Source organism: Scomber japonicus, chromosome 7 (genome assembly GCF_027409825.1).
Source record: "Scomber japonicus isolate fScoJap1 chromosome 7, fScoJap1.pri, whole genome shotgun sequence".
NCBI lineage: Eukaryota > Metazoa > Chordata > Actinopteri > Scombriformes > Scombridae > Scomber > Scomber japonicus.
Window position 1 is genome coordinate 23,854,754 of NC_070584.1, and position 23,379 is coordinate 23,878,132.

The 23,379-nt window shown below is 40.5% G+C and overlaps 1 protein-coding gene across 2 annotated transcripts in view; it reads left to right on the forward strand.

Moving 5' to 3' along the window:
* Positions 1-923: 923 nt before the first annotated feature.
* The window catches only part of nek7 (NIMA-related kinase 7), a 64,628-nt gene continuing 42,172 nt past the window's right edge, over positions 924-23,379 (forward strand). For both annotated transcript variants that reach the window (XM_053322745.1, XM_053322746.1), the window contains exons 1-2: positions 924-1,245; positions 22,305-22,392. In XM_053322745.1, coding sequence (XP_053178720.1) covers positions 22,333-22,392 — 60 coding nt within the window. In that variant the 5' untranslated portion in view covers positions 924-1,245; positions 22,305-22,332. The remainder of the gene's footprint in view (positions 1,246-22,304; positions 22,393-23,379) is intronic.

Below are 23,379 nucleotides of genomic sequence, written 5' to 3' on the forward strand. Positions count from 1 at the left end.
AGAGTCTTTCAAATATCTTTCTTTTCTTTTCCAAAATGAACTAATTAATACATTTTCAAATGAGATATAAAACTTGCTTTATAAGAATGATATCCCTTATAAATCATGTCAGTATGCATGAAAAACACCTGAACTAAGATTTTGGTTTGATGGGTATACTTACCCTAACAGCTGAAGAAGTTAGTTAGAAAATAAGAAAAGTAATCAAGTGACATTACTTTGATTAAGAATTGAAATAGTTACCTTACTTATTACATTTTAAATGGGGAAACTACCAGTGGCGATTGTAGGATCAGACCTTTAGGGGGGCTCAGTTCATAATGAGAATTTGACATACAATGCCCTGCAAGTGTTCAAACCCCCTGCTAAATGACTCATTTCACTAGATAATGTAAATTACAACAAGAAATATGAATACATAGTAGAGTGGTCTACTGTAGTGTATAATAATAATGGTTCAGAATAAACAATCACAGATTTCTTGAGAGGACCCTAAAATAAGTTAATGAACCCTGATGGGAAATGTGTATATTAATGATTGAACTATCCAAAGATACATTAAACCTGTTAAAATAAAACCATTTGAACCTGTAGCATAAGTGTTTGTCCCCTCTCTAACAGACAGGCTGGCAAAATAATTAAATTTGTATAAAATATTAAAATATTTTTAGGGCACCTAGGCCTATAAAGAGGCTCTAAAATCACCCCTGGAAACTCCTGGTAACCTCTTCCAAAGCAACCCCCCAACCTGTGGAGTGAAAAACGAGAGGGGCAGGTTTTCAGTTTGAGTTTCTCTGTTGAATCTCGCGGTATTTGACAGCTTCCCTCCACTCTTTGACACTTGCCCCTCCTCTGCGCTCCGGGAATGCTGGGTTGTTTACATTACTGGCACACGGGTCAGCAGTGCGGTGTGATGAGGGGGGCCTAGTGGAGAGAGACTGTCTGAAAACACGTACACATCCCGACTGGCTCTGCAGCAATAGCACTGCAGCCTCTCTCTCTCTCTCTCCCTCTCTCTCACTCACTCTCTCTCTCTCTAGTCTTTCAAAACAAAAAACTTTACAGCTGCTCAAGCAACAGTGCCACGCAGGAAGAGAAGAGAGGGCCCCGACGAGTCGACTTGTTGCAGCGCCCTTGGAAAGAAAAAAGGGGAAAGTCAAAACAAAGACGACCGCCATAACCCATCAAGAGAGGAGCTCTTAAACGTGAAGAAGGAGCAGCTTAGAAACACAGTCCCACTTCCTGGTAAGAAGTCACACAGCTGACAGTGAATTTACCAAACTCTACTACAGTGAACGGCTAAAAAAATAAATGACTTAAGACTTTAACTTGTTTGGGGATTTGGCAGTCACACAAAGCTCATAATAGTCACCAGTTGTTGTTCAGATGCGACCTTGACAATCGTAAGAAGTTTCTACGAAGTTCGCTAGTTAGCTTAGCTTGTCCTCAGGCTATTAGCATGGCTGTGTTGCTAACTTTCACTTGCCTTAAATGTAACAAAGTTTCCGCTTGTCATTTAAAGTTGCACAATGGTACTGGGGCCTTATTGCAGAGTGCGAAAGGATAGCCAAATATGTGGTGGAAACAACACTGTAGTCAAATGGATTAGCCACATATTGATCCCATGCTACAGTGAGTGTTACAGTGATGTTACAGTACACATGAGGCACAGTTACTTCCTCATAAGGCCTCACTTAACTTACTTACTGCTCTTAAACTTGAGTCAGTTTTTGTGACAGTGTAGATCAAGTCTGTCTATTCTGTGTGTTACACTGTGGCTGATTTAAGTGAGTACATGTGTTGACAGTGTAGACATGTTTATACTTATTTAACTGGGCCACATCTTTTTGTGTGTGTCTAATCAGTCTTTTAGGGAAAGTGAGTGTTGCAAAGTCAAAGGGATTATTAGGTAGCTACTGTCACTCATCATGCCTGTTATTTAAAAGTGCATGTTTCATTTGCACACTATAAACTTATCATACTACTAAAGCTGACAGACCACATGTGCACCTCACATGTTTTCAGGTGGAGGGCAGATACCTGGCTAAATAAGCAATCTGCATAGCTACATTTTATCTGCTTAGGTTAAGCTTAGCTGGCAGCTTCAGCTGAATGCCAGAGCTTGTTCAGCTGTCCAGCCACCCTCATTGACAATTTATTTATAGGGCCCTGTTTACGTGTATAAAGGGTGGAGCTAAAAATGAAAAACAAGAGCTAATGGAGGTAATATTTAGGTGATAAATGTCTGACGAGGCAGAGGTAACCCACTGAACCTTGATCCATGAAGTGTGGGCACTGAAGAAGTATAAAAACATGCAGTCAGGAGCACTTTGCACACTTTGCAGCACAGACTTGTATGAACAGCTAGAATAGTCTGCTAAGTTCAGAAAGACATTCCTTTACTCTAATGCAGCCTTTAAAACTAGGCAAAGACAACACTTATATCATATCATGTTATTGTGATATCCAATGTCTAAGACAATATATGGTCTTCATATCACAGTATTGATTTAATATCGATATATTGTCCAGCCCTACGTCGGCCAGTGCCAGTATTAAACAGTAAATGCTGACACGAATGCAAATGTTAATTGTTATATTACTTAAAATTGCTTAATGAACAATTATTTAATAAGTTAGGGTATCTTTTAATCAAACTCTGTCTTAATCAAATCAAGTTAAATCTTGAGAACAAGTATATGAATTTATTGATTTGTTATTTCCAACCCTCATATGCCAGATAACATTTTTAAACTACAACCAAACTAGGTAACACTAGGTAACACAATCACAGTATTACGCAAAAATGCTAACCCAAGGGCACCTAAGTGTTACTTTTGAACCTTTAGACCAAGTTTTTGAAACAAATACTTTAAAGTCATCAAGTTGTTTTCCGTGGAAATTGTGTCCGTTTGCTTTTATAAGTGTGTATATATACTGAAACATCTCTGTCTGGTAAGACTTTAGCTAAAGTGCTGCTCCCAGCTTTCTGTTAACTCTGTAAGAGTTATAGCCTGGAAGACACAGTTTATTTGGAAGAGAGCTACTGGTTGTTGTAAAGAGATGGTTTATTTGAATGAAAAATAAATCAAGAAGTCTTCTATGGGGGAAAGAAACTTGTGTGACTCACTGCTTTTCTAATGAGTCAGAATGGCTATTGCAAAACCATGAAATGCTGATGGCATTAGAAGCTCTGCCCGGACTTGAGTGGACTGTTTTGTAATGGTCCCTCTTTCATCTGATGATAATAATAATAATAATAATAAACTTGGCAAGAGATAAAATAGAAATAGAAATGAGGATAACATACAATTAAAAGGTGAGATACAAGTAAGAAAATGAAGGCCTGACCATGTTGGGGGGGGGGGGGGGGGTCACACATAGGTTGAAAACGTTAACTCATGCCATGTTGCTGTCGCTGCCTATCATAGACAAATATTTCAGGCGTCACACTATCACATTTGGCTATGCTGCAGAGAGATGATTCAGACGAGACTTAGTGGGAACTGACATACCTTGTTGACCCAATTATTACTCACTTCTCTGTTGCCACATTCGATCATTGTCAGAGACAACAGGCTGGAGTCTGCCAGCGTCATCAGGTGATGGAGATGAACACCGGCTGGCTCTGTGAAGTTGACTATCAAGGAATGTGTCATGAACCGGATGATTAGCGAATGGCTGCCAAATGTTTCTATCAGTCTGTGTGTTGAGGGATTTGTGCCAGTGTATTCTGATGAGAGGTGGATTATATTTGACAGGCATTGGCAAAACTTAATTATTTTTGCCTCATTCTACTGACTGAGTTTAATAAGAGTAGCCAAACCAGAAAGTTGTGATAGCAGCGTTTTTAAACTCTTTGACTGACCTGAAAAAATACACATAGGAAAAAAGGAGCTTTGCCTTCAAAATACACTTGACCCTTTCCCTGCACAATTTATTTTACTTTATTATTGGTGAAGGCCTTGTAAATGACACTATTTCATGAGAAAGAATAAACTTTAAAAGAACAGCTGTGCAGTATATTTGCCAGGCATTTCCCTGTTTGGATGTATCCTGTGCTTATGCATTTAAATATTGGCCAATGTCATGTTAGTGTAATCTAAGTGACAGCTAGAGTTTAGAATATTGAGACATTCAGAGAGAGACCTAAATTCTTATTCATCGGTGTGGAGAAATCAGCGGCACCCAGAGCAGTGATTTAGTGCAGTGGAATTTACCAAATCACTCTATCCTGTGAGAGTTTCCTGTTTTAAACCCTGGAGCCGGCCCCTCTACTGGATTAAAGATCAGATGAGACATTTGTCATCTGACCACTTTAACAGTCATCTTGCCTTTGGGTTTTCACAAAGAAAGAACAAAAAAAAAAAAAAAATGTTAGCGCCTTTTTTTTCCTTTCACAAAGCATATTTGAAGGAGGATGCTTCCTAAGGCCATTTTTGAGCTACATTAAACACTGTCTTTTGCATGATGTCAAAGATCTTGGCCGAGCATTGTACAGAAACAATGCTGGCAAAGGTAGCAGATCATTGCTGAAGATATAGGCTCCTTTTGTGTTCTAGCCTTGCAATTTTGTTGATATTACCAAATTATAATAAAAAAAAAAACAAACAGAAAAAGAAATAGAAGCTTGTTGCGTTCCCCTGAAGATTTTAGAATTGAGTCTTTCCTTTCCAGGCTCAGATTCGTAGAGTTTATAGTAAGGTCTTTGGCAATGAGAGTGGGCTGTCTAAGCAGCTTCTTACACTCCCCTCAAATAGCCGGCTTGTCAATATTTTTCATATCCATCTCTCTTCTATCTTATGAAGGGTCACTGATGTTTCAAGCATTCAAATATCCTTAGAGGATGCCTTGCGGCTCCGCGTGTCATGTGAAAGTTCTCAATTTCACTGTGGCATTGATGATTTTCCCTCACTGGGCTCTACAGCGCTCTGAAGGGGGTGGCAGACTACAAATACATGTAAACACAAACATTACTGACCTCGCACCCCGTTTAAAGTTTATGAAACGATACCAGTGACCCCGGGTCAGCTCATGCCATGACCGCACAATATCAGTGATTTATTTCACAGCAAAGGGTATTATTATGCCTTTTTTCGGGGGTTTTTTACAGCCATGGTCTTGTCTTCAGCTGTGGAAATCCTCCTCTATATAAAACAACTATATTTACATGTCATGGAGTATTGAACCTATTAAATAAATTGATTCATTAAAGTGCAATAACAAAGAAGTCATTTTTTCCCCCACTTAAAGTAAAAGAGCCTTTTAAGCAGTAGAAAATAAATGCAACATAAACAGCTTCATTATGACTGAATATCTCAAGTGTACACTGGAATGATTTAAACAAGACCTACTTTGAAATAATGTTAATCTAAATGGAAAGTAAGTAAATATTTCAATAAAGACTATGATTTATATCATTTTGACAGACTGTATTCTCTTACTTATTTGGAGATGGAGTGGTGACTAGGATGGCTGTGTAATATAGCTAAAATGCTTATTTGTTTATTCAGTGGCAGTCCACATAAAGAAAACTATTTATTTGGGCTATTTGTGGACTAACTTCACATGCATTATATTATAGATATCTAATATCTGTAGTATCTGAGATGTGCCTGTAGGTTACTGCCTGTTGGGGGAATATCCAGCTGTATATTGCCATCTAAACAAAGCTTCTAAAGCCATGTTGGCATATTGGGAACTGTGCTGGAAAGATGGCTCTCAAGCACCATTTTTTTTTTTTTAGAAAATTCAAGATCACTCTCCAGTTGTCCCTTCTCCCTGTCTATCTCTTTTGATTATCCACATGCAAAAATACAAATCCCTCAGGATACAAAATTCACAGAATAATTACAAGATGCTATATGCCACTGTAAACACCACATCAGTGACAGTGACAGTATGCATTTGTCATGAGATGAGACAAAAACAATATGAATTTGCTCTCATGCACAGAATGAGAGAGGATGATTTTTTGTGTGTGTGTGTGTTGCTTACTGTGCTATGGGCGTTTGTTCCAGCCTCACCACAAATGAGCCTTAATGTTTCACATGGGATTTGCTGCAGAAGAGAGCAAATTTGTATGAGAAGCATCTTGTTTTGACAGACTGTCTGTTTTACCCTCCCCCTATCTAGTGTGAAAAGCCAGGGACATTTTTTTTTTCTGTCTTGCACTCTGTCGCTCTTTCTCACTTTCTTTTTTTTTTTTTTTTTTTCACGTGACGTCACAGGCTGATCTGCAAGGAAAGGATCAGGGCACACGAAAGGCCGATTTTTGTGGCAGGTCGCTCGACATTTGCTCAACAGAAATTAAAGAGTCACGTGTACATTTTCAATTTATGCTTCGGCGAAAAAAAGTTTCATTCGTTTCCATGGTAACCACATGCTCTCTCCTCTGTCCGGCTCGTTTAGTTAAATTAGCCACATATCATCCTGGCCCGAGACTAATTAAACAAGGACGTTAGACATAAGTTATCTAAAGTTACAGATCAAAATATCAATAAGAAAGTTCAGTGAAACCTACAGTCTCCATGGTGACATTAGTAACCTTACCCAATCACACTGTGAGGCAAAATATGATGGTATCCGCAATGTTACAAAATACTCCAGATGTGCGACATGGAAGAAAAGTGTTGAATGTCACTTTTTCTGTCAAAAATGCATCATTGGTGTCAAGCAACACGTATAAAAAGTGTCAAGTAACTCACCATAAATCAGCCTTAAGGCATTTTAGTTTTACTCATATTACAATATTCTAATCCATTGCGCTGTGGTTACACTCACTATGTCGAAACAATGGAAACGCTCCTGTTATTCAAGTCTGATGTTGCAACCAAGTTAACTGCAGAACAAACAAACAGCGAACACATTGAAATAATAATGATATTCATATTGGTCTTGCATGTTAGCTGTTGGTTTGAAAGAAAGGTTCATGTTTTACAGCTACATTTTTCATATGCACCACTCTAGTAATTACTGCTATTAGATGAAAACTGCATTAAGACTGTTTTCTCTTTATGTTGGCAATGTAAAAGTCCAGACTGTCCAAATCTAGTCCACATATGCAGTTCCACAAGGAAACTATTAAAAGAAATATTGTGATGCAGTGTGTGTTTTTTCAGAAGGATTACTGTTTCTAATGTGTAAATGTACATTGCTTCTGTATTGTGTAGTAAAATCTGTATGTAGTCTTAAGACTCTGATCATAAGCAGACAACCTTAATTAAGAAATCCGTATCCTTCTTCTTGTCAGTCTCTCTTTGTTTCACGCTGTCTGTTGGGGTGTGGGGGACATCTCTTTCTCCCTCCTCCCCTCCTCTCTTCCCCTCTCTCTCTCTCTCTCTCTCTCTCTCTCTCTCTGTGTTTGTACCCTGACTCACAGCACTCCTTCGTGGTCTTCCTGGTCTCTTGGTTTGGCCTGGGGCTTTGAGGTTGTGGTCAAGGCCCGGGGGCATGAAGAAGGAAGAGGAGTCATAATGAGAAGCTCCCCTCAACTCCTGCTGCCTAGTCTGCCCTCGAGCTCCTTTGCCCCCCCCCCCACCTTTCCACTTCCATGCCACCCATCTTTTTCCCTCTTCTTCTATTCCTGCCTCTCTTTTTGCCCCCCTTTCCTCCTGCTTAATTTCCCCCATTTTCCCTTTTCTTACACTCAACCTCTATGACTCTCAGTCTGTCCTGCCATTCTCGCCTCTGCCCTCCTCTCCTGGGGGTCCTCTCTACCCGGGGCCTCCTCTCAGCCTCCTCCTCCCTGCCCAGCCTGGCCCACAGTCAATGGGAGGCAGGCAGCCTGACTCCCTTAGAGCAGCAGGAAGCTGCAGCAGCAGGGGTTAGGCCTGTATGGCGCTGCCGGCTCGCTCTGTCAGAAGTCCTGCCAAGCCAAGGATGAGAGACCTTTGCCAGTGCGGTATTGGGGCACCGAATAAAAATATTTTACAGATGTCTGAAGGCAGGCATCAAGAGTCAGCAGCCGCTTACTCAAGCCTAGAGCAGAGGTGTCTTTTAAGTGCAAACGATGTGTGTGTTAATACATTTTTGCATAGTATTTGTGATGAAGAAAATGTAAGTTTAGAACAATGCGTGGAGGAGAAAGGCTTTAACGAAGTGGTATTCAGCAGCCGAGGCATTTTTGGGAAGTGGGTGTGTGGTGGGAGGAGGGAAGTAGGCTGGACTGATTTAGAAGTGATACATTTGGTTGGGTTGCGTTTGAAGACGGGTAGAATCCGACGCTACTGTACTGTGAATGTCTGGCTGGGCGCCCAACCAGTTCTGGCTTGACAGTTTAACAGTGAATATTTAACATTGCGCCACACTGCGGGGCTCGGCTGTAAACAGCAGTCAGCAAGCAGCATATCAGCAAAGGCCTGTGTGACATCGGGCCTTGGTTGTGAAGCCCACCTAAAAAACAATACACATGCAGGAAGCACATCTTGAAGTTGTGATTTTAGAAAAAGGCAGATGGCATGGGCTGGTGGTGTCACACTGTAAAAAAAACACCAGGATCCCCTGATGAAAGCAGCTCCCGCTTGCTTTGAACAGCGAGTCTGTCATGGTTGGTGTCTGCTGTGTGGCTCCGGGTCAAACTGTGATACGCAACTACTGGAATTTGCGCTTTTTAAGTTTTTCATGTTCAAATCGACTGAGGGGAAAAACAGAGGGGGGAAAAACAGGAAGTCTCATTAATATTAATATTCTAATGTGTGAAGGAGGCAGGGAAGACCTCTCTGGTTTAGCTGCTTTCATCCCCTGTTGTGGAGCTTTTCTCTCTCTTTTTCCATCTCTCTCTTGCTCTCTTTCTTCCCTTCCATCTTTTTCTTCCATCTCAGTAACTGGCATTTTTTCATTTTCTGAAAATCTCTGTCGTGATACAGAGACACTTGTATTCTTACAAGATTCTTTGGGTGAAAATATCTATTGAATGAACATATAAAACATATGGATTGATAATTCTAACTAAAACACACAAATCAACATATTAGGTGACATTTCAGGGGTATGAATAACCCTTTGGTGATGTTGAAATTGGCTTTTTTATGTGTATGGAAATCTTAAGTGTAGGAAAAACCTCCTTTTAAAGAAAAAAGAAAGCCTTGATGGTGATGCATCATGGACCATATGCCTTTTTTTAAATGTAAACTGCTCCTCTCAAGTATAATTGAGGGTAGCAGATTGTATTAGTGCTCCTCTCTGCCCTTTGAACAGCTCAGATGAGGAGGTTCACGTTATTTGTGATGTTTCTGACGACAGAGTGAAGATGTGGCAAGCGTGAGGAAGTATTAGTGCGGTCGTATGATTGGAGAAGGGGCGGATGGGAGAGAAGAAAGAAAAGAATTGATTGTAGGATGTTGAGACTGAAGTGGGGTGGATCTGATGACAGGATTAAGATAGTGGTTAAGACTTTATGTGCTATTATGAGCTGGACGAGGATGTGCATGTACAAGGTTCTGACATGTGATTATTTCCTGCTTTTCCGGGCTCTCTTCCCATATCTGAATATTTGTGAGAGATCTTGTGTGATTTTGGATCTTGGACACTGTAATTTCAGGCTAGTCACATTTTAAGGGGCTCAGTGTTCAGCTAAGTGGCCAAACAGATTTTGGGGATTTCTCATAATTTGCTCCATGTCTTTGAATTTATTCAGTCCTTCAGAGATTAACTTCCCATAGGGAATTAGGTTTAAAATAAACAAATGGTGCATTTGATGTTGAGTTGTGGCCTTGTTAAGCCCCAGTTGGCCCTCATATCCAGAAATGAGGCTGATTTGTGGAGTTTTACAGATGTCGGGTGAACGGAGGGCAGAGTCCAGCCTCTGTGTGAGGGATGGTGGAACAGGTCTGACATCTCTCCTGAACTGAAAAGGGAAATCCCTGCGGGCACAAAGTGGAGAGGAGGAGAAGGGGTGGAGGGAGAGGATGGAGAGAAGTGCGACCCCTTAGGGGTAACGTTATTCTCTGATCGTCAGCTGCTTACACACACACTCGAACACACACTCGGATGCTCTGTCGGTGTGCCGGGTGATGCACTCATGCAAAGAAGGATGAGCGCCTGAGGAATAAAAATAAACGTTGAACTTCTCGTGTGTGCGTTTGTGTGTCTGCCTATGCATGTGTTGTGTGTGCTCACAGGTTTATGGGGTTATGTTTCGATAATTATTTATGTCCAAGTGTACATTTTTGAGGTCTTTGGCTTGCACTCTTTGGCTTAAGCTATCTAAAGCATTTTAGAAACAGCAGAATAAGCTTCATTTCTCACTTCATTATTGTGCACAGACGATAGACAAAGCATATATCTTCTTTCTCTTAGAATACTGATGTGTAATAGAGACGTTTGCAAGTAAAGAAATCGGAGCCAGCAGATTTTGTTTTCTCAAGCACCCTTTCCAAAACATGTTGACTGTCTCTTTTATACAGTCGCATTATTCCTGATTTATTTTCAGTCCAAGTTTTCCTCAAAGGCTCATCTACTCTTCAAGACAGAGCCATATGTCTAGAAATGAACAATGCATCCCTGCCTCCATCACTGTTATTAACCGCCGTACTGTTTTTGTTTTTCAAATTCTAATTTGAACAGGGTGAAAAAATAAAACCTTGAAGGAAACCTGAAGAGAACCTTTCTCGAGCTGTTGATTTCTTTGCTTTTTAGATTTACATATGTGGTCAAAGCAAATCATTTCAATGTGATGTGATCCTAAGCCAGGATAAACTGTGCTACTGGAATCAACTGAAAGATTTGCTATATTATCTGTTTCATACGAAGGAGTTTCTTCTTGGCAGTGTGACACCGACACTCAAATGCAGAGACAGCACTGCATTTGACCTCTGATGTAGTGGTGGTGCTCTGGATCTGGTTAGAAGATTGTGTGTGTGTGTGTGTGTGTGTGTGTGTGTGTGTGTGTGTGTGTGTGTGTGTGTGTGTGTGTGTGTGTGTGTGTGTGTGTGTGTGTGTGCGGCAGCCAGCACGGCCCACCGCAGAAGCCACAGCAGGCTGAAACCGAACCAGGGCCAGACCAGTCTTGATTTTTGTGGAGCCATGTTCTCATGGGCCCGCTATTAGTATGTATTCAGTGTGTGCATCCAGCCTTACATTCATCCCTGTGTGAGTCTGCATCTGTTCAGGTGTGTGTTTACGTGTATTATATTAATATGTGGGCTGTGCTTTGTATCACTTTCTGCCCCTTTTAATTACCAGGGTTGAGATAAGGGTCTTTTGGGGTCAGAGTCCGAGGTGTTTCCATTACTAATGTCGAAGATGCTAAAAGGTTGTGGTCCACTTCCTCTGTCCCCCTTCAGAGCATATGAGAAGGCTTGAGCCCAGTAAAGCCCCAACACGAGCCCTTAGCCCTCACGTTAGCACTCAGCTATGTAACGAGACATGCCTGGGAACTGCTCCTCTCACATTACTAATGATTTAGACATCTTGCTTTTGTCATTTCCTCTTAGACAAACTTCGACACTGACGCTGGGTAACTGCTTCAAACTATCCAGGGAGGAGGGGGGAGAAAAAAAAAAACCTGCTTAAAGGGAGTATGAGAGAGTGCTGGTCTCTCATTCACCAGATGTTTTTTTTTAATGGTTGTTTCATAGCTGAGATACTCAAATGACAGGCTTCATCATCTCCAAACAACACAGGGATGGATCAGCAGTTGGTGCTTTGTCATTGCTTTCCTTCAACCTGCATGCAGGGTAGAAAGCACAAATGCTGATATGAAACAAAAATGGATTTAACAGGCATTTGTTGCATGTGAAACCACAGCAGCTACAAGTTTCTCCATTAGTTGGTGGTTTGAATTATGTCATTTCTAGTTCAAATGGCCCATGTTTAAGCTGTCTTTGTCTACTCCTCAGCTCAATCCCCTCCTTTTTTATTGAAATGACTAGAGGACAAAGAAGGGTAATGTAATTTCAGAGTCTGAATGCTGCCTGGAAGATGATGCTCTCGTGTGTTGACTCCTGTTAACATGATCACGAGGTTAGGCTTCAGAAAGCACAGCTGTTTTGATGAAGACCAGACTCTTGGTCGCAATGCTGTGTAAAACAATCCTTTATTTAGAACAGAACAAAAAACTGCGTGAGGCATTCCCTCTTTTTTTATTTATTTTTTATTAAATTTCCTCATTTGTCCTCATTTTTATTTCTTTGTTTTTATTTCCAACTATAAGCCCTCTAGCCTCGCAGACAAACTGGGCCCCCACCCTGTGGTACACGAATGTCACATCCGATATCCTGGTGCCAGAGGTGATGAAGCTAATTTGGTGGTCAGTCAGTGACATGGCTAACAAACAAAGCCCTTATTGGTCCTCCAGCACTGGAAGCTCTGCTGTGCTGTGCAATGCTCTGTTTTGCATCGTGAATGCCACGGGGCACTAGTGCAACCTAAAGCCTTGGGATCTTCGTAATGCTGTGGTGTGCAGATCTGGGTGTGGATATTTGCTTCAAATAAATTGAGGGGTGTGCTCCTAAAAACACCTAAATAGCTACTTTAACCAAATCACTCAATTATCATAGACTTGAGCTTTATTTTACTGCTTTAGTTTTCGCTGGTATTTGGTGACTTACAGTGAAAAAGTCACCAAATAAAGTTCAGTGTTGAAAAGTTTGACTAGTGTGTAATATACTGAGCTCAACCTGAATATATTCATTTCATATATTTGGTGGTTTGCACATTAAAGTGCTGCATATGAATAGCCTCAACCATGACTGCACTGCTTTCTCCTAGGAAAAAAAAAACAGGCTAGAGCTGGCAGTCATGTGACAGCTGCACCATTTACTCGATTTATCGATTGATTTGATAAACAGGAAATTAATCACCACCCATTTTGACAGTTGATTCATCATTTTGAGTCATTTTTCAAGGGGAAATATCCAAAGTCTCTGATTCCAGCTTCTGAACTAATGAAATATCTTTGTGGATGTCATCTTGGGGTTTAGGAAACAGTGATCCATACTTTTCAAACATTAATTTATGTTCTTAGATACAAGACTTGATAGCTTTTCTTTGTCTTACATTATAAATTAAATCTTTTGGTGTTTTTGATTGGACAAAACACATATTTTATAGATCAAACTATTGATCAACTTCTCAAGAAATAAGTCAGACTAATAATCATAATTGCAACTTCCATGTAGGCTTTATACGATCAGGATTTTTGGGACCGATCACCGATTAGTGAGTTTAAACAAACCGATCACGTGAGGGAGCAATATGTGTATTTAAATAACTTGTTAATTTACTGTTTGCTTCAGCATCCGTTTCAGTGTTCGTTTGTCTTTGTCCACGCTCTGTTTCTTTAACTCGGCATGCTCCTCCTTGAGTTCCTTATCCAATAATGCCTGATTAAATTTGTGGTGTTGAAACATTTTGTAGATGCTCCTCCACAAGGTACTTTAGTGTTGCACAGAGAGCTTGTGTTTTATCTGCCTCATTTACTCTGAAGAAGTCCCACAGCACCAACATGTTTGTTTGAATCCGACAGCTAATGATTCAAGATTAAAAAAACTTTATTGTCCGTCACGTTGCGACAGGGCTCAAAACTAGCTGTCGGATTCAAACAAACATGTCAGTGTGGAACTTCTTGATGGAATTGTATAAAATGCAAAATATCGTCCGATCCGATATAGCCGATCAGATCGGCAGAAAGCCTACTTCCATGTACCTTTTTAATGGTGTTTGTGCCGGCCTGGGTATTACGTTATGTCTCAGTAGTTTCCAAGATCTCCTTAACTTTAATGTGGCACCCTAAAAGTTACAACTCTGTTTTCAGACCAGTTTTAGACAGGAGTTGGAACATTTAAAATGTATTAGAAGTGCTGCCTATTCATTCCCTCAAACATACAAAAAAAGTTTCTATTTTAACTGAGGTGTGATGGTGATATGGCATTTTGAAGGGCTGTGAATGTAGTGAGGGTGTGCAAGCATAGCCCAAACCCCCAGGGTCCCCTCCCCTGAACGCCTGGGGGGCTTCTTTCCTTCACACCGCCTGCTCCTTCACACACCGAGCTGCTTTCTGAGGGATTACACAGCTGTCTTAAATGCAGCTCTGTTTTTGCATACTTTAGCCCACACGATTTTGTTTTCCTTACACAGTCAGCAATTTGTCAATATACCTTGTCTGTTCTCAGTGATTGACAGTATGAATTGTTTTCACAGAGGGAAGGGGGGCGGTGATGATGATGAAAAAAGAGAGAAGGGTAGTTAAGCCAGTGGTCTTTTTTTCAACTGGTACCATGGCTGTCTGTCACTTCTTTTATCATTGAAATTGGAGTTTATCTTTTACAAGCTTGAGTGGAATGTTTTTGTTTTTCAAGTGATTATTAGCATCCTCCTTGGCCGCCGTCTCCGGCTCATGAAATGAGCACATCAAACGGTGCTCTGCACTAACGAAGCGGCGCGGGCTGGCTGACTGGTTGATTGGCTGGCTGGCTCCTGCCTTTCACTGTAAGGCACCTGCTGAAGTGACAGGCTAGCAACAAAGGTCCTCTCGCTATGAGAGAGTCGTCATTGCCGCTGTGGAGTGGGCAGGACAATAGAACAGAGAGGTGGCCTGGGCTTTCAGCCACGTGCCAGCTCGTGTCAACAACACACAGGAGCAACAGAGCACAGAGGAGCACAAAGAAGAGGAGGTGGAGAGGACAAGAGCGAGAGAGAAGGGGAAAGGGGAGGAGAGTGGCTGACACCTGCATGTGCTTCAGTTCTTTTTTCAATGGCGGACATCTTTACTTTATATAGTGGCTGAAAATACGAACAGAAAACTGAGATAGGAGGGAATACAAATGTGCAGGTGTGTACGCGCCTACACACACACACACACACACACAGATGAAGACAGAGAAGAGTCTAGTGTCTTTAATGGGATTACTGGCTCATGGCAGGTCAGGTGATAGTGCAGATGTGTTTTATAAAGGCTACAGTAGGTGAAATGTACTCGCTCTGAAGCAGAACACTGTGCTAGTTTGTTTGGCTGGTTAGGGAATAAATCAATTTAGGCCTCACATGAAGCCCATCCTGTTTGTGCTGTGCTATTTACTTCTGCAGTGAAATAATCATTAGCCTATAAAAATCTGAAAGTGAAAAATGTAAAGAACGCTATAAATAGTTAGCAAGCAGCATTATGGATCACCGGCCTTGTAGCGTCCCTATGGACCTCAGCAGTTTTCTTTGTCTTAATTCCTTTTTTTCATCACTTCTCTGTGCTGCCTCCGCAAGGAAGAGGGTGAAGGTCTGAGTTGTGCAAAGATATCACACACACACACACACACACACACACACACACACACACACACACACACTGTTTTGTCTGCAGACTGCTTGGCAAAACATTACTTCCGAACACATTAAACACACACACCTGAACAGTGAGTCTGAAGAGCCTGAAAAGTCACATTAAGTTTGATCAGACACATTTTTCTGTATGTTCCACCTCCAACACACTAAGAGATGAGACATGCGCTCATTTTTGTGCAGTCTGAATGAGACTTAGTCATTAATACAGCCGTGTTGTGACATGTTGAAAAATGAACCGTGTTTGATGTCAGCGTTGTTGTTTGGTTCCTCTGCGTGATTGGTTGAGGTTCATGCTGAGCTGCTCCCTGATTAACTTTCTGCTTTTGTAGCCAGATTTGGGGGAACAGAAAAGTCTAAATGGTTTGACTCTGTAGTGTGTTTGGCAGGCTTTGCAAAGCGTATTTTTAAAGGTTTCTCCTTCACCTTCCATGCTGCGTTATTTAATTTTTTTTTTTTATTTTAGATTGAGAGACAATAAAGTTTCCTCTCTTCATTTTCTATTCCATGAAGTCTTGGACAATCTTACTCAAAGACCTCAAAGACTGGCTCACACGCTGAGGTGTAATTGGTCCTCTCCTACTCTCTGTCTCTCTCTCTCGGCTCGTGGTCCAACGTACACGAGTGCTCGCACATTTGGGCTAATGATTTTGAATAGTGATTAAAATGAATTGGAGAGTACGCTGCTTCTGTAGTATCCGGACCCCTCCATCATTAGTGGCTCTCTTCCTCTCTCTTCCTCTTTTTCTTTTTCTGTATCATCAGTGTTAGTCAAGCAGGGGTTTCAGACGAGGCCTGGGGTGGGCTTTCATGAGCACAGACTCAAAGGTTTCCCCACTTCTTGTAATCATGGACACCACTCTTCTAGCACTTTCACTGTCGTCTTCTGGTTCCTCAAAGGTGCCTTTGATTCCTTCACATCCTACACCCGGGCCGGATAGTGTCACATTATATTTTTCCTCTCTCCTTTTTTAACTATCCACCCCAACCCCGCTCTTCGCCCCATTTCTTGCCCTTCTCCTTTCTCTCCTTCTTAGGCCCAAGCTCATCAGTCTGTGTTCATATTTATTGTCCTCGGATCGAGAGCTGATTTAGCACTCTTCTCTTTGGGACCGCTTACTTCCAGGACCCTTCCCCCTCACTTCCTAATTCATCCCCCCTCCCTGCCAGTTTGCCTTGATCCACCTTTTTATAATCGGCTCCCTCTTTGTTTTTCTTCTTCTCCTGTTTTAAATGAATAATGCAGAGAGGAGGAAATAGGGATTAAAGAGGACCTAAAGCCACTGCCAACTACTGTGGTGCACAGCTCCACACACCGTCTCTCACAGGACCATGAACACATCAGGGCTAACAAGCTTTCTTTTTTTCTCCACTGGCATTTTTCTCAGTTCTGCATCTGTCCCACTCTGTCCTACTCCATCCCTGCTGTGCCCAGCTCTGCTTTTTGCTTTTTCCCCCCATTCAGTTTTGCCCCAGTTGACTGAAAAAATGCTCTTTCATATCAAGGTTGAGTGACTTCTTGTTCACCATGTTGCAAAAGCCAACTCGCACATAGTTTTACAGAGCATGTTTGGAAGGTTGGGCAAGAAGCTGGTTGTCAAAGTGAAGGAGGAAATGATAGAAGTGGAAGTATTCTTTTGCACAAGAGGTTAATAAACAAGCTACAGAACATAAAATGTTGCATTTACAGATAGCACACAGTTAGCAGCACCATGTCCTGGTGAATGTTTGATGGATACTGTGAGTTTAATGCAGGAAGAATCTGTCTATTGGTGCATATTTCTTCTATTGGTCACAGCCCTCCTGTGTCTTTTCTGAAGGAACAGTGCCTCACATCGGTGCCAAAACAGAGGAGAATGATGTTGTTGAGCAAATAATGCGGGCAGTGGTGGAAGGTAGGATGTGAGGACAGACGTGAAAAGGACATATTTTACTGCCCATATTCATAAATATAGGACGGCTGTGCCACACACACCTGATTTGTTCGCTCCTGTACAGTGAATAAATCAGGTGTATGCTGGAAGTGTTATTCAGGGCAGACTGAATATCGCTAAATAGATTTGAATATACATACATACATGCCTATGTGTGACTAGGCCTGCTGTGGGAATGTCAGGCTTGAGTCTCTCTGTAGATGGAAAATAGTCAGAAAACAGAGGTTGTTTACATGGCGTGGTTTTTGGTCTGGATGGGAATTTAAAAAATATATTCTTTAGAAAAAACAATCATTAGTTTTTTTTTTTAGAAAGATAAATAGAAGTTTTGTTTGCTCACTTAGCTCTATACTGTATCTTCACCCAGTAAAGTTATCGATAATTTGTAGAAACATTTGTATACGACCATCCCTTCCTATATACTAAGTCTTTCAACCTAGTTTATCACAGAGGGATAAACAGTCATTATAACCCAGTCCTACCAAAAGCACTAAAATATGAATGTTAGTGCTAAAACTTGAGGCTTAAAATATATTGATCAGGATTTTAGCCACATACTAGTAGCATATCCACATATTTGCCCTGTATTGATTCTCTCTACAGCAAACTAAAAGTTCTATCCAGTTGTATATTTGCAGCTGTCTCAGTCCAGAGCTCTGAACTGGGCTCTGGCATGCATCTATGAATAGTTAAGGGATTTAGCTTTTAGCTGCTGCTGCCCCATTGCTGCCAAAATTCGAGCCAGCCAGCCACCATTTCTTGGCCCCGTGACAGAAAGGCAGGCAGACTTGTACCTTGAGTTTCCACTGCTGTTTGTGACCACCAAATGTTTTGGAAGTCAGAAATTCTTTCCTCTGATGAGAGCAGGACTTTTTGTGGAACTATGAGAGAAACTGTGGAAACAGTTGAGCACGGTTTATGGAGAGAGGGATTTAGTAGATTTAAGGTTAACATGATGAAAGTTTAAGTCAGTCTGAATCTTTAATCTTGTGTTTGTCCAGTCAGTAGGCCTTGGCTTTTGATTGGCTGCACCTTGCTTGAACTATGTGCGAGCGTGTGACCTCGCCTCGTTTACTCTTCTTGATTGAGTTAGCTTCATTAATTGTGCTGTTTCCTGGTGTGTGTTAATCTAACATGGCAGTCTTAATTGATCTTGTTAACGTGGGATGTGGGAGGCGAAAGAACGTCGGGGAGCTCAAATGCCCTCTGGTTATTTTGACACGTAGACAGTCAGAAACACAAGAGGGTTAGAGAGAGGAGTAAGGGTGCCAGCCCCAATCTAACAAAACGCAGAGCTGAAGTGCAAAGAATCACAAGGGGAGGCAGGAAGGGCAACCGGGTGGATGACTTGTAAGTCCCCTGTGACACCGAAATCAAAATGCCACGACACCAAGCTAGTCAGGCCGCCAGCCATCCTTTCAGCCTGTGTCTATTAAGCTGTATTTTCACCTTGCATTAAAATCCTCACACAGATCTAGGATTTTTCCAAATTGTCTTAATAGGACCTGAAGCCAAATTAAAACACAGGTACAAATGATAAATGTTGAAGTACACTTGTGTAAAACCTCATTTCTCTACTTTATCATCAAAGCACCAGAAACAACCTCCAAATGAATTAAACATATTCATTTTTGGGGCTGCTGTGTTCTGTTTTTACCATAATTTCAAATATTAATACCTCTTGCTTGCACATGTGTTGACTGAAAGAAAGATAGATAGAATTTTAAAGCAGCTGTTTTTCACGGTTTTAATTTAATTTGATTATCATTATAAGTATTTGATCATCAACATTGGTATTTTAATAAGAGGTTTTTAAAGAATGAACACAACCACATTTCTTAAAAATGATCTTGTCATCATTGTACACAGTAGATCAGTTTATTATAATGTTAATGGTGTTGACTGTTTGTGGTAGTTGGTTAATTCAAGACTGACACGTAATACAGTTTTCCCTTTTAACCATCTACAGAATAATTGATCAAATTGGAGGCCACTTAGCATCATTTGCATATTAATGAGGAATGTCTTAACATTATTGTATCAAACACCAATGTAACATGAAAATAAATCTGATAACCTCATTAGTGTAAGACCGAAAGTCACCAAAATTTGGCAAGGGTCGCAAATTCCACCCACTGCTCAGGTACCTGCAGTAACACTCATTGATGTCAACGTGGGGCTTTACCAATAAAGTTTACTTTAATGCAATTTTGGCTTAGAGTAACAATTCCTTCATCATTTTAATCACTTATTTGATCTGTAGCTTTGTTCCAATGGTGGTGTGCTTTAAAAATGCTCAAATTTTCAGTTTTCTTAAAATACTATGTCAGGATCATCTACTGTATGGACTTTTCTGATCTGGAGTTGTCAAGGTAATTTCATTATGTCATTTTTAAAGTCAATAATTTCTAGAGCTGTCTTTAAGTTAAATTTTACATAAACGCTCATTATTTAAATAAGTTTAAGCTATTGTAACAAAACTTCACTGAATTGTGACTAAAGTTTCTCTCACTGCAACCTATGGTCAATTCAGAAGCCTGTCACTCAAAACTTCACTAAATATATACAGCTTTTCTTTTGTATGCCACCAAAATGTACACAGGCAATGTTTGGAAACTAGTGTTTCAAATGGAGTTCAGATCTGTTGAACATTCTTACTGGTTTACTGTAATAAGTATACACATTTTCTATTTTGCTATATTTTTGTAAAAAACATAAACATTTTGACATTCGGAAGAATTTTAAGTTTGAATAGACAGAAATAGTCCAGTTTTGTACATGGAGTCATTGCCTCAAGTTTTGAGAAGGTTTTTGGAAACCACACCAAGCGCCAAATGTGAGTAGATTTCCTGTTTGGTGATTTTTCACAATCCGCTTGGATCCAGATGATTACAGTTTGTGGCTAAATTATCAGTCTGCTTTGGGTTAACATGGGAGTGACTTAGAACCATATAGGTAATGTTGATTATAATGATGATTGTAAGATACTTCTACCACCGTTTTCTGTATACACACTGCACCTGCATATAAGCAGCATATTTCTTTAGATATGATAAAGATCAGCTACCTTTTCTAATCCAAACCATTCAAATAGCATTCTTCCTTCTAGTTGAAAGCACAAACCAAAAGATTCAGGATTGGGCATTTAACAGTGTTTTTCTATGTTTGCCTTTTTGCCTCAAGCAGTGGGTGCTTTTAAATCCTTACAATTTGTAAAGCTTCTTTACCTTTGAATTGATTTAAACATGTTTGAAACAAGCTTTTAATGTAAATTTCAGTAAAAATATTCCCAGTGTAGTCAGTGTAATCCCAGGAGACAAAATGTTGTGCAAACACTTATTTTTATCATCTTCAAAGCTCACACGAAGGCCAGCGAACCTCAGGAAAGAAAAGCTCAACTAATATAAAATAAACATCCACAGAATTGGTAAAGTTCTTGTTAGCTCACATGCCTTCATACATGCGGACACACACACACACACACACACACACACACACACACACACACAAAAACATGCCCTTAGTGCCTTGCAGATATCCAGAGGTCTAATTAGCATTATTAACCTTTGGTGAATGGGACTGACGACATCAGCAGGGAGACAGCTCCTCAGTGCCATTTTCCTCTTCATTGTACCGGGGGATTTTTAATTGGCCAGGGAGGTTTGAGGTCTTGCCGCCTGCTCGTCAGAGGGGGACAGAGACGAGAGACAGTTAGTAATACACAAATGACAGACTGACAGATCTGCAGACAGACTGCCTTCACTCTGGTGAAAAACATGCAAATGTGCCCCTGTGAGGTGTGTTGTCTCCATTCCTCTTTGACTGGAAGTTTAATGCATGTGTGTCCATTTGTGTTTGCGTGTATGTACAGTATTCATGAAAATAAGACGAATAGACAACTGATCCTGGTAGAATAATAAATCCAGCACCAGAATCTGGATCTATACACCAACCATATAGTCTTGGTCCTTTCCTTTTTACCATTTCTGAGTATTGAAAAAGTAAAATCTGGACATGCTTTTCCTCTATTGGTAGCTTTTGTCATAATACTATCTAGCATTTGCTTTTTCCCCACAAAGCACTCAGTGTATGCAGATGCATGTGTTACACCCACAAGTGTGCACACACTCAAGCAGCACAGCAAATTTCCGTAGCTTAATTTTGTATGTTGAATTCATCATCTCACCTTACATATGTATTTACTTGTGGAGGACACATAGTTGTTGTTATTCATGCACTCTGTCCTGCGTATATAATGAGTAAATTGGTGTTAATTGTTAGAGTATGTTACCATGTTGTGTGCACTGGAATTGACACTGGAGCATCTGTCAAAATCTAGGTGCTTCCCACATACATGAGTTTAGAGTAGACTAAGCTAATTGCATGTATGAATATAATTTTTGCATCATACTTTTTTTTTTTTTTTTTTTTTTTTTGAAAGATTTGTGTAAATTATTCATTCAGGTAACATTTCATATTATGGCTCTATTTTGTTTTAAGTACAGTGATAAGCCAAGCAACCGGTGGTGGAGTATCTTATGCAATTAGCCTGCTTCCAGGCTCCATGCCAGAACACGCAATTATACAGCACCGTGTCATACACCCCTTTTCAACACACTCACCTCTGTGTGACCTAATTTCTCAGAAAACAGAAAATAAAGAGGAACTGCTTAAATGTGGGTATATCCAGGAATTCCTATGAGAGGCTTTGTGGAGGAATGCCAAGGAAATACAGAGTGGCATTATCTCTGCTTCGTACAGATTAACATCACTGCCTGCTGTAGCTCTGCCATGTTGCAACTTGAGATGGACCCAGACAAAGAGTGTCAAATCCACAGGCAATGACGTGGGATCCAGTTCTGCTGAAACTGGATACCAACGAAACTGTGGCAGTGACCAGCACTTGATAGTTTGGTGTTGAACAACAGAGAACGGTTGTCCAGTTGATTTGAGGTTATTATTTTCTTGGGGGGGAGAATTTATTTATAGATGTTAGTGTTATTTTTTTTTAAAGGAAATGACTACTGAATGTTTTGTGTAATAATCTGTGTTGAGTCAGCTAACCAGAAATTGTGTTTTTGTGGGTTTGACTCTCAGAGGTGGAAAGGATCAAACTCCTGACACCATGGATATGGACACGCAGCCTCAAGGACAGCAAGCAGCCGTGCCAGTGTTTCAACCCCAGGTAGACTCCACAGACACACACACACACAGACACACACACACACACACAAGCTGCTAACAGAAGTTTGGCGATTTAAAAAAAAAAAAAAAAAAGGTCATATCAAATGAGCTGATCTGCTTCATGGTAGTATTAGATTTAACTGTTAAAAATGTTGTAAATCTAAAAAATTACGATAAGAAAGTATATTTAAATGATACAGTCAGGCTTTTAGCTATATAAACAGTCTCTCGCTTGAATTTTTAGCAAATGTACTTTATCATGATTGATATTTTGGTATAAAATTACAATTACTGGCATTGTCCACTCCAGTTGCTCAGGGTCTCAATGCCAGAACACCCTTTATTATAGTTCTGTCACGTTTTATATCATCATACAGTGAATAATGTAGTTAAATTAAATAAGGAATATGGCCTTTATAAATTGTTTCCTTGTAGGTTCATTTACAATGGGGAAGTGTTTCATAATTTATGATGATATCACATCCCTTCATCCATTTATTGCCAGCCTTGTATCTCTCCTTCACATTTTGAACTGTAAATATTCTATTTTTCCTCTTCGTCAATCAAGTTGCACCTTCCAGTCCGAGCATCCTTCAGACCACTGTAGCCCGTGTGTGAGATAGACAGCAGTGGATGAATGTTGAGTTGTTTCTATTGATCAGAGCTCTGGAGGCTGACAGAGCCTGGCCTCCCTGCATGCCTCTTTTGGTTCGATACATCTCAGGTTTGCTCTGTGCAGATCTGGTCACTGTTGGATTTTAATACCGCCCTCCAACATCAGGCCCATTGATTTCTTTCCAGAAGGATGTTTTTGCCTCCATAACTATTGAATAAACTTTAAACAAGGAGGATCATCCATATGCCCTAGAGTAAATGTGGATTTCTTTTCTTTTTTTGGAGGAAGAAACAGCACTAAAAATAGGCCTGTTGTTGTTTTCCTTGTGTATGCAAGGGCACTGCAACATTAACACTGGAATTACCAAGGGAG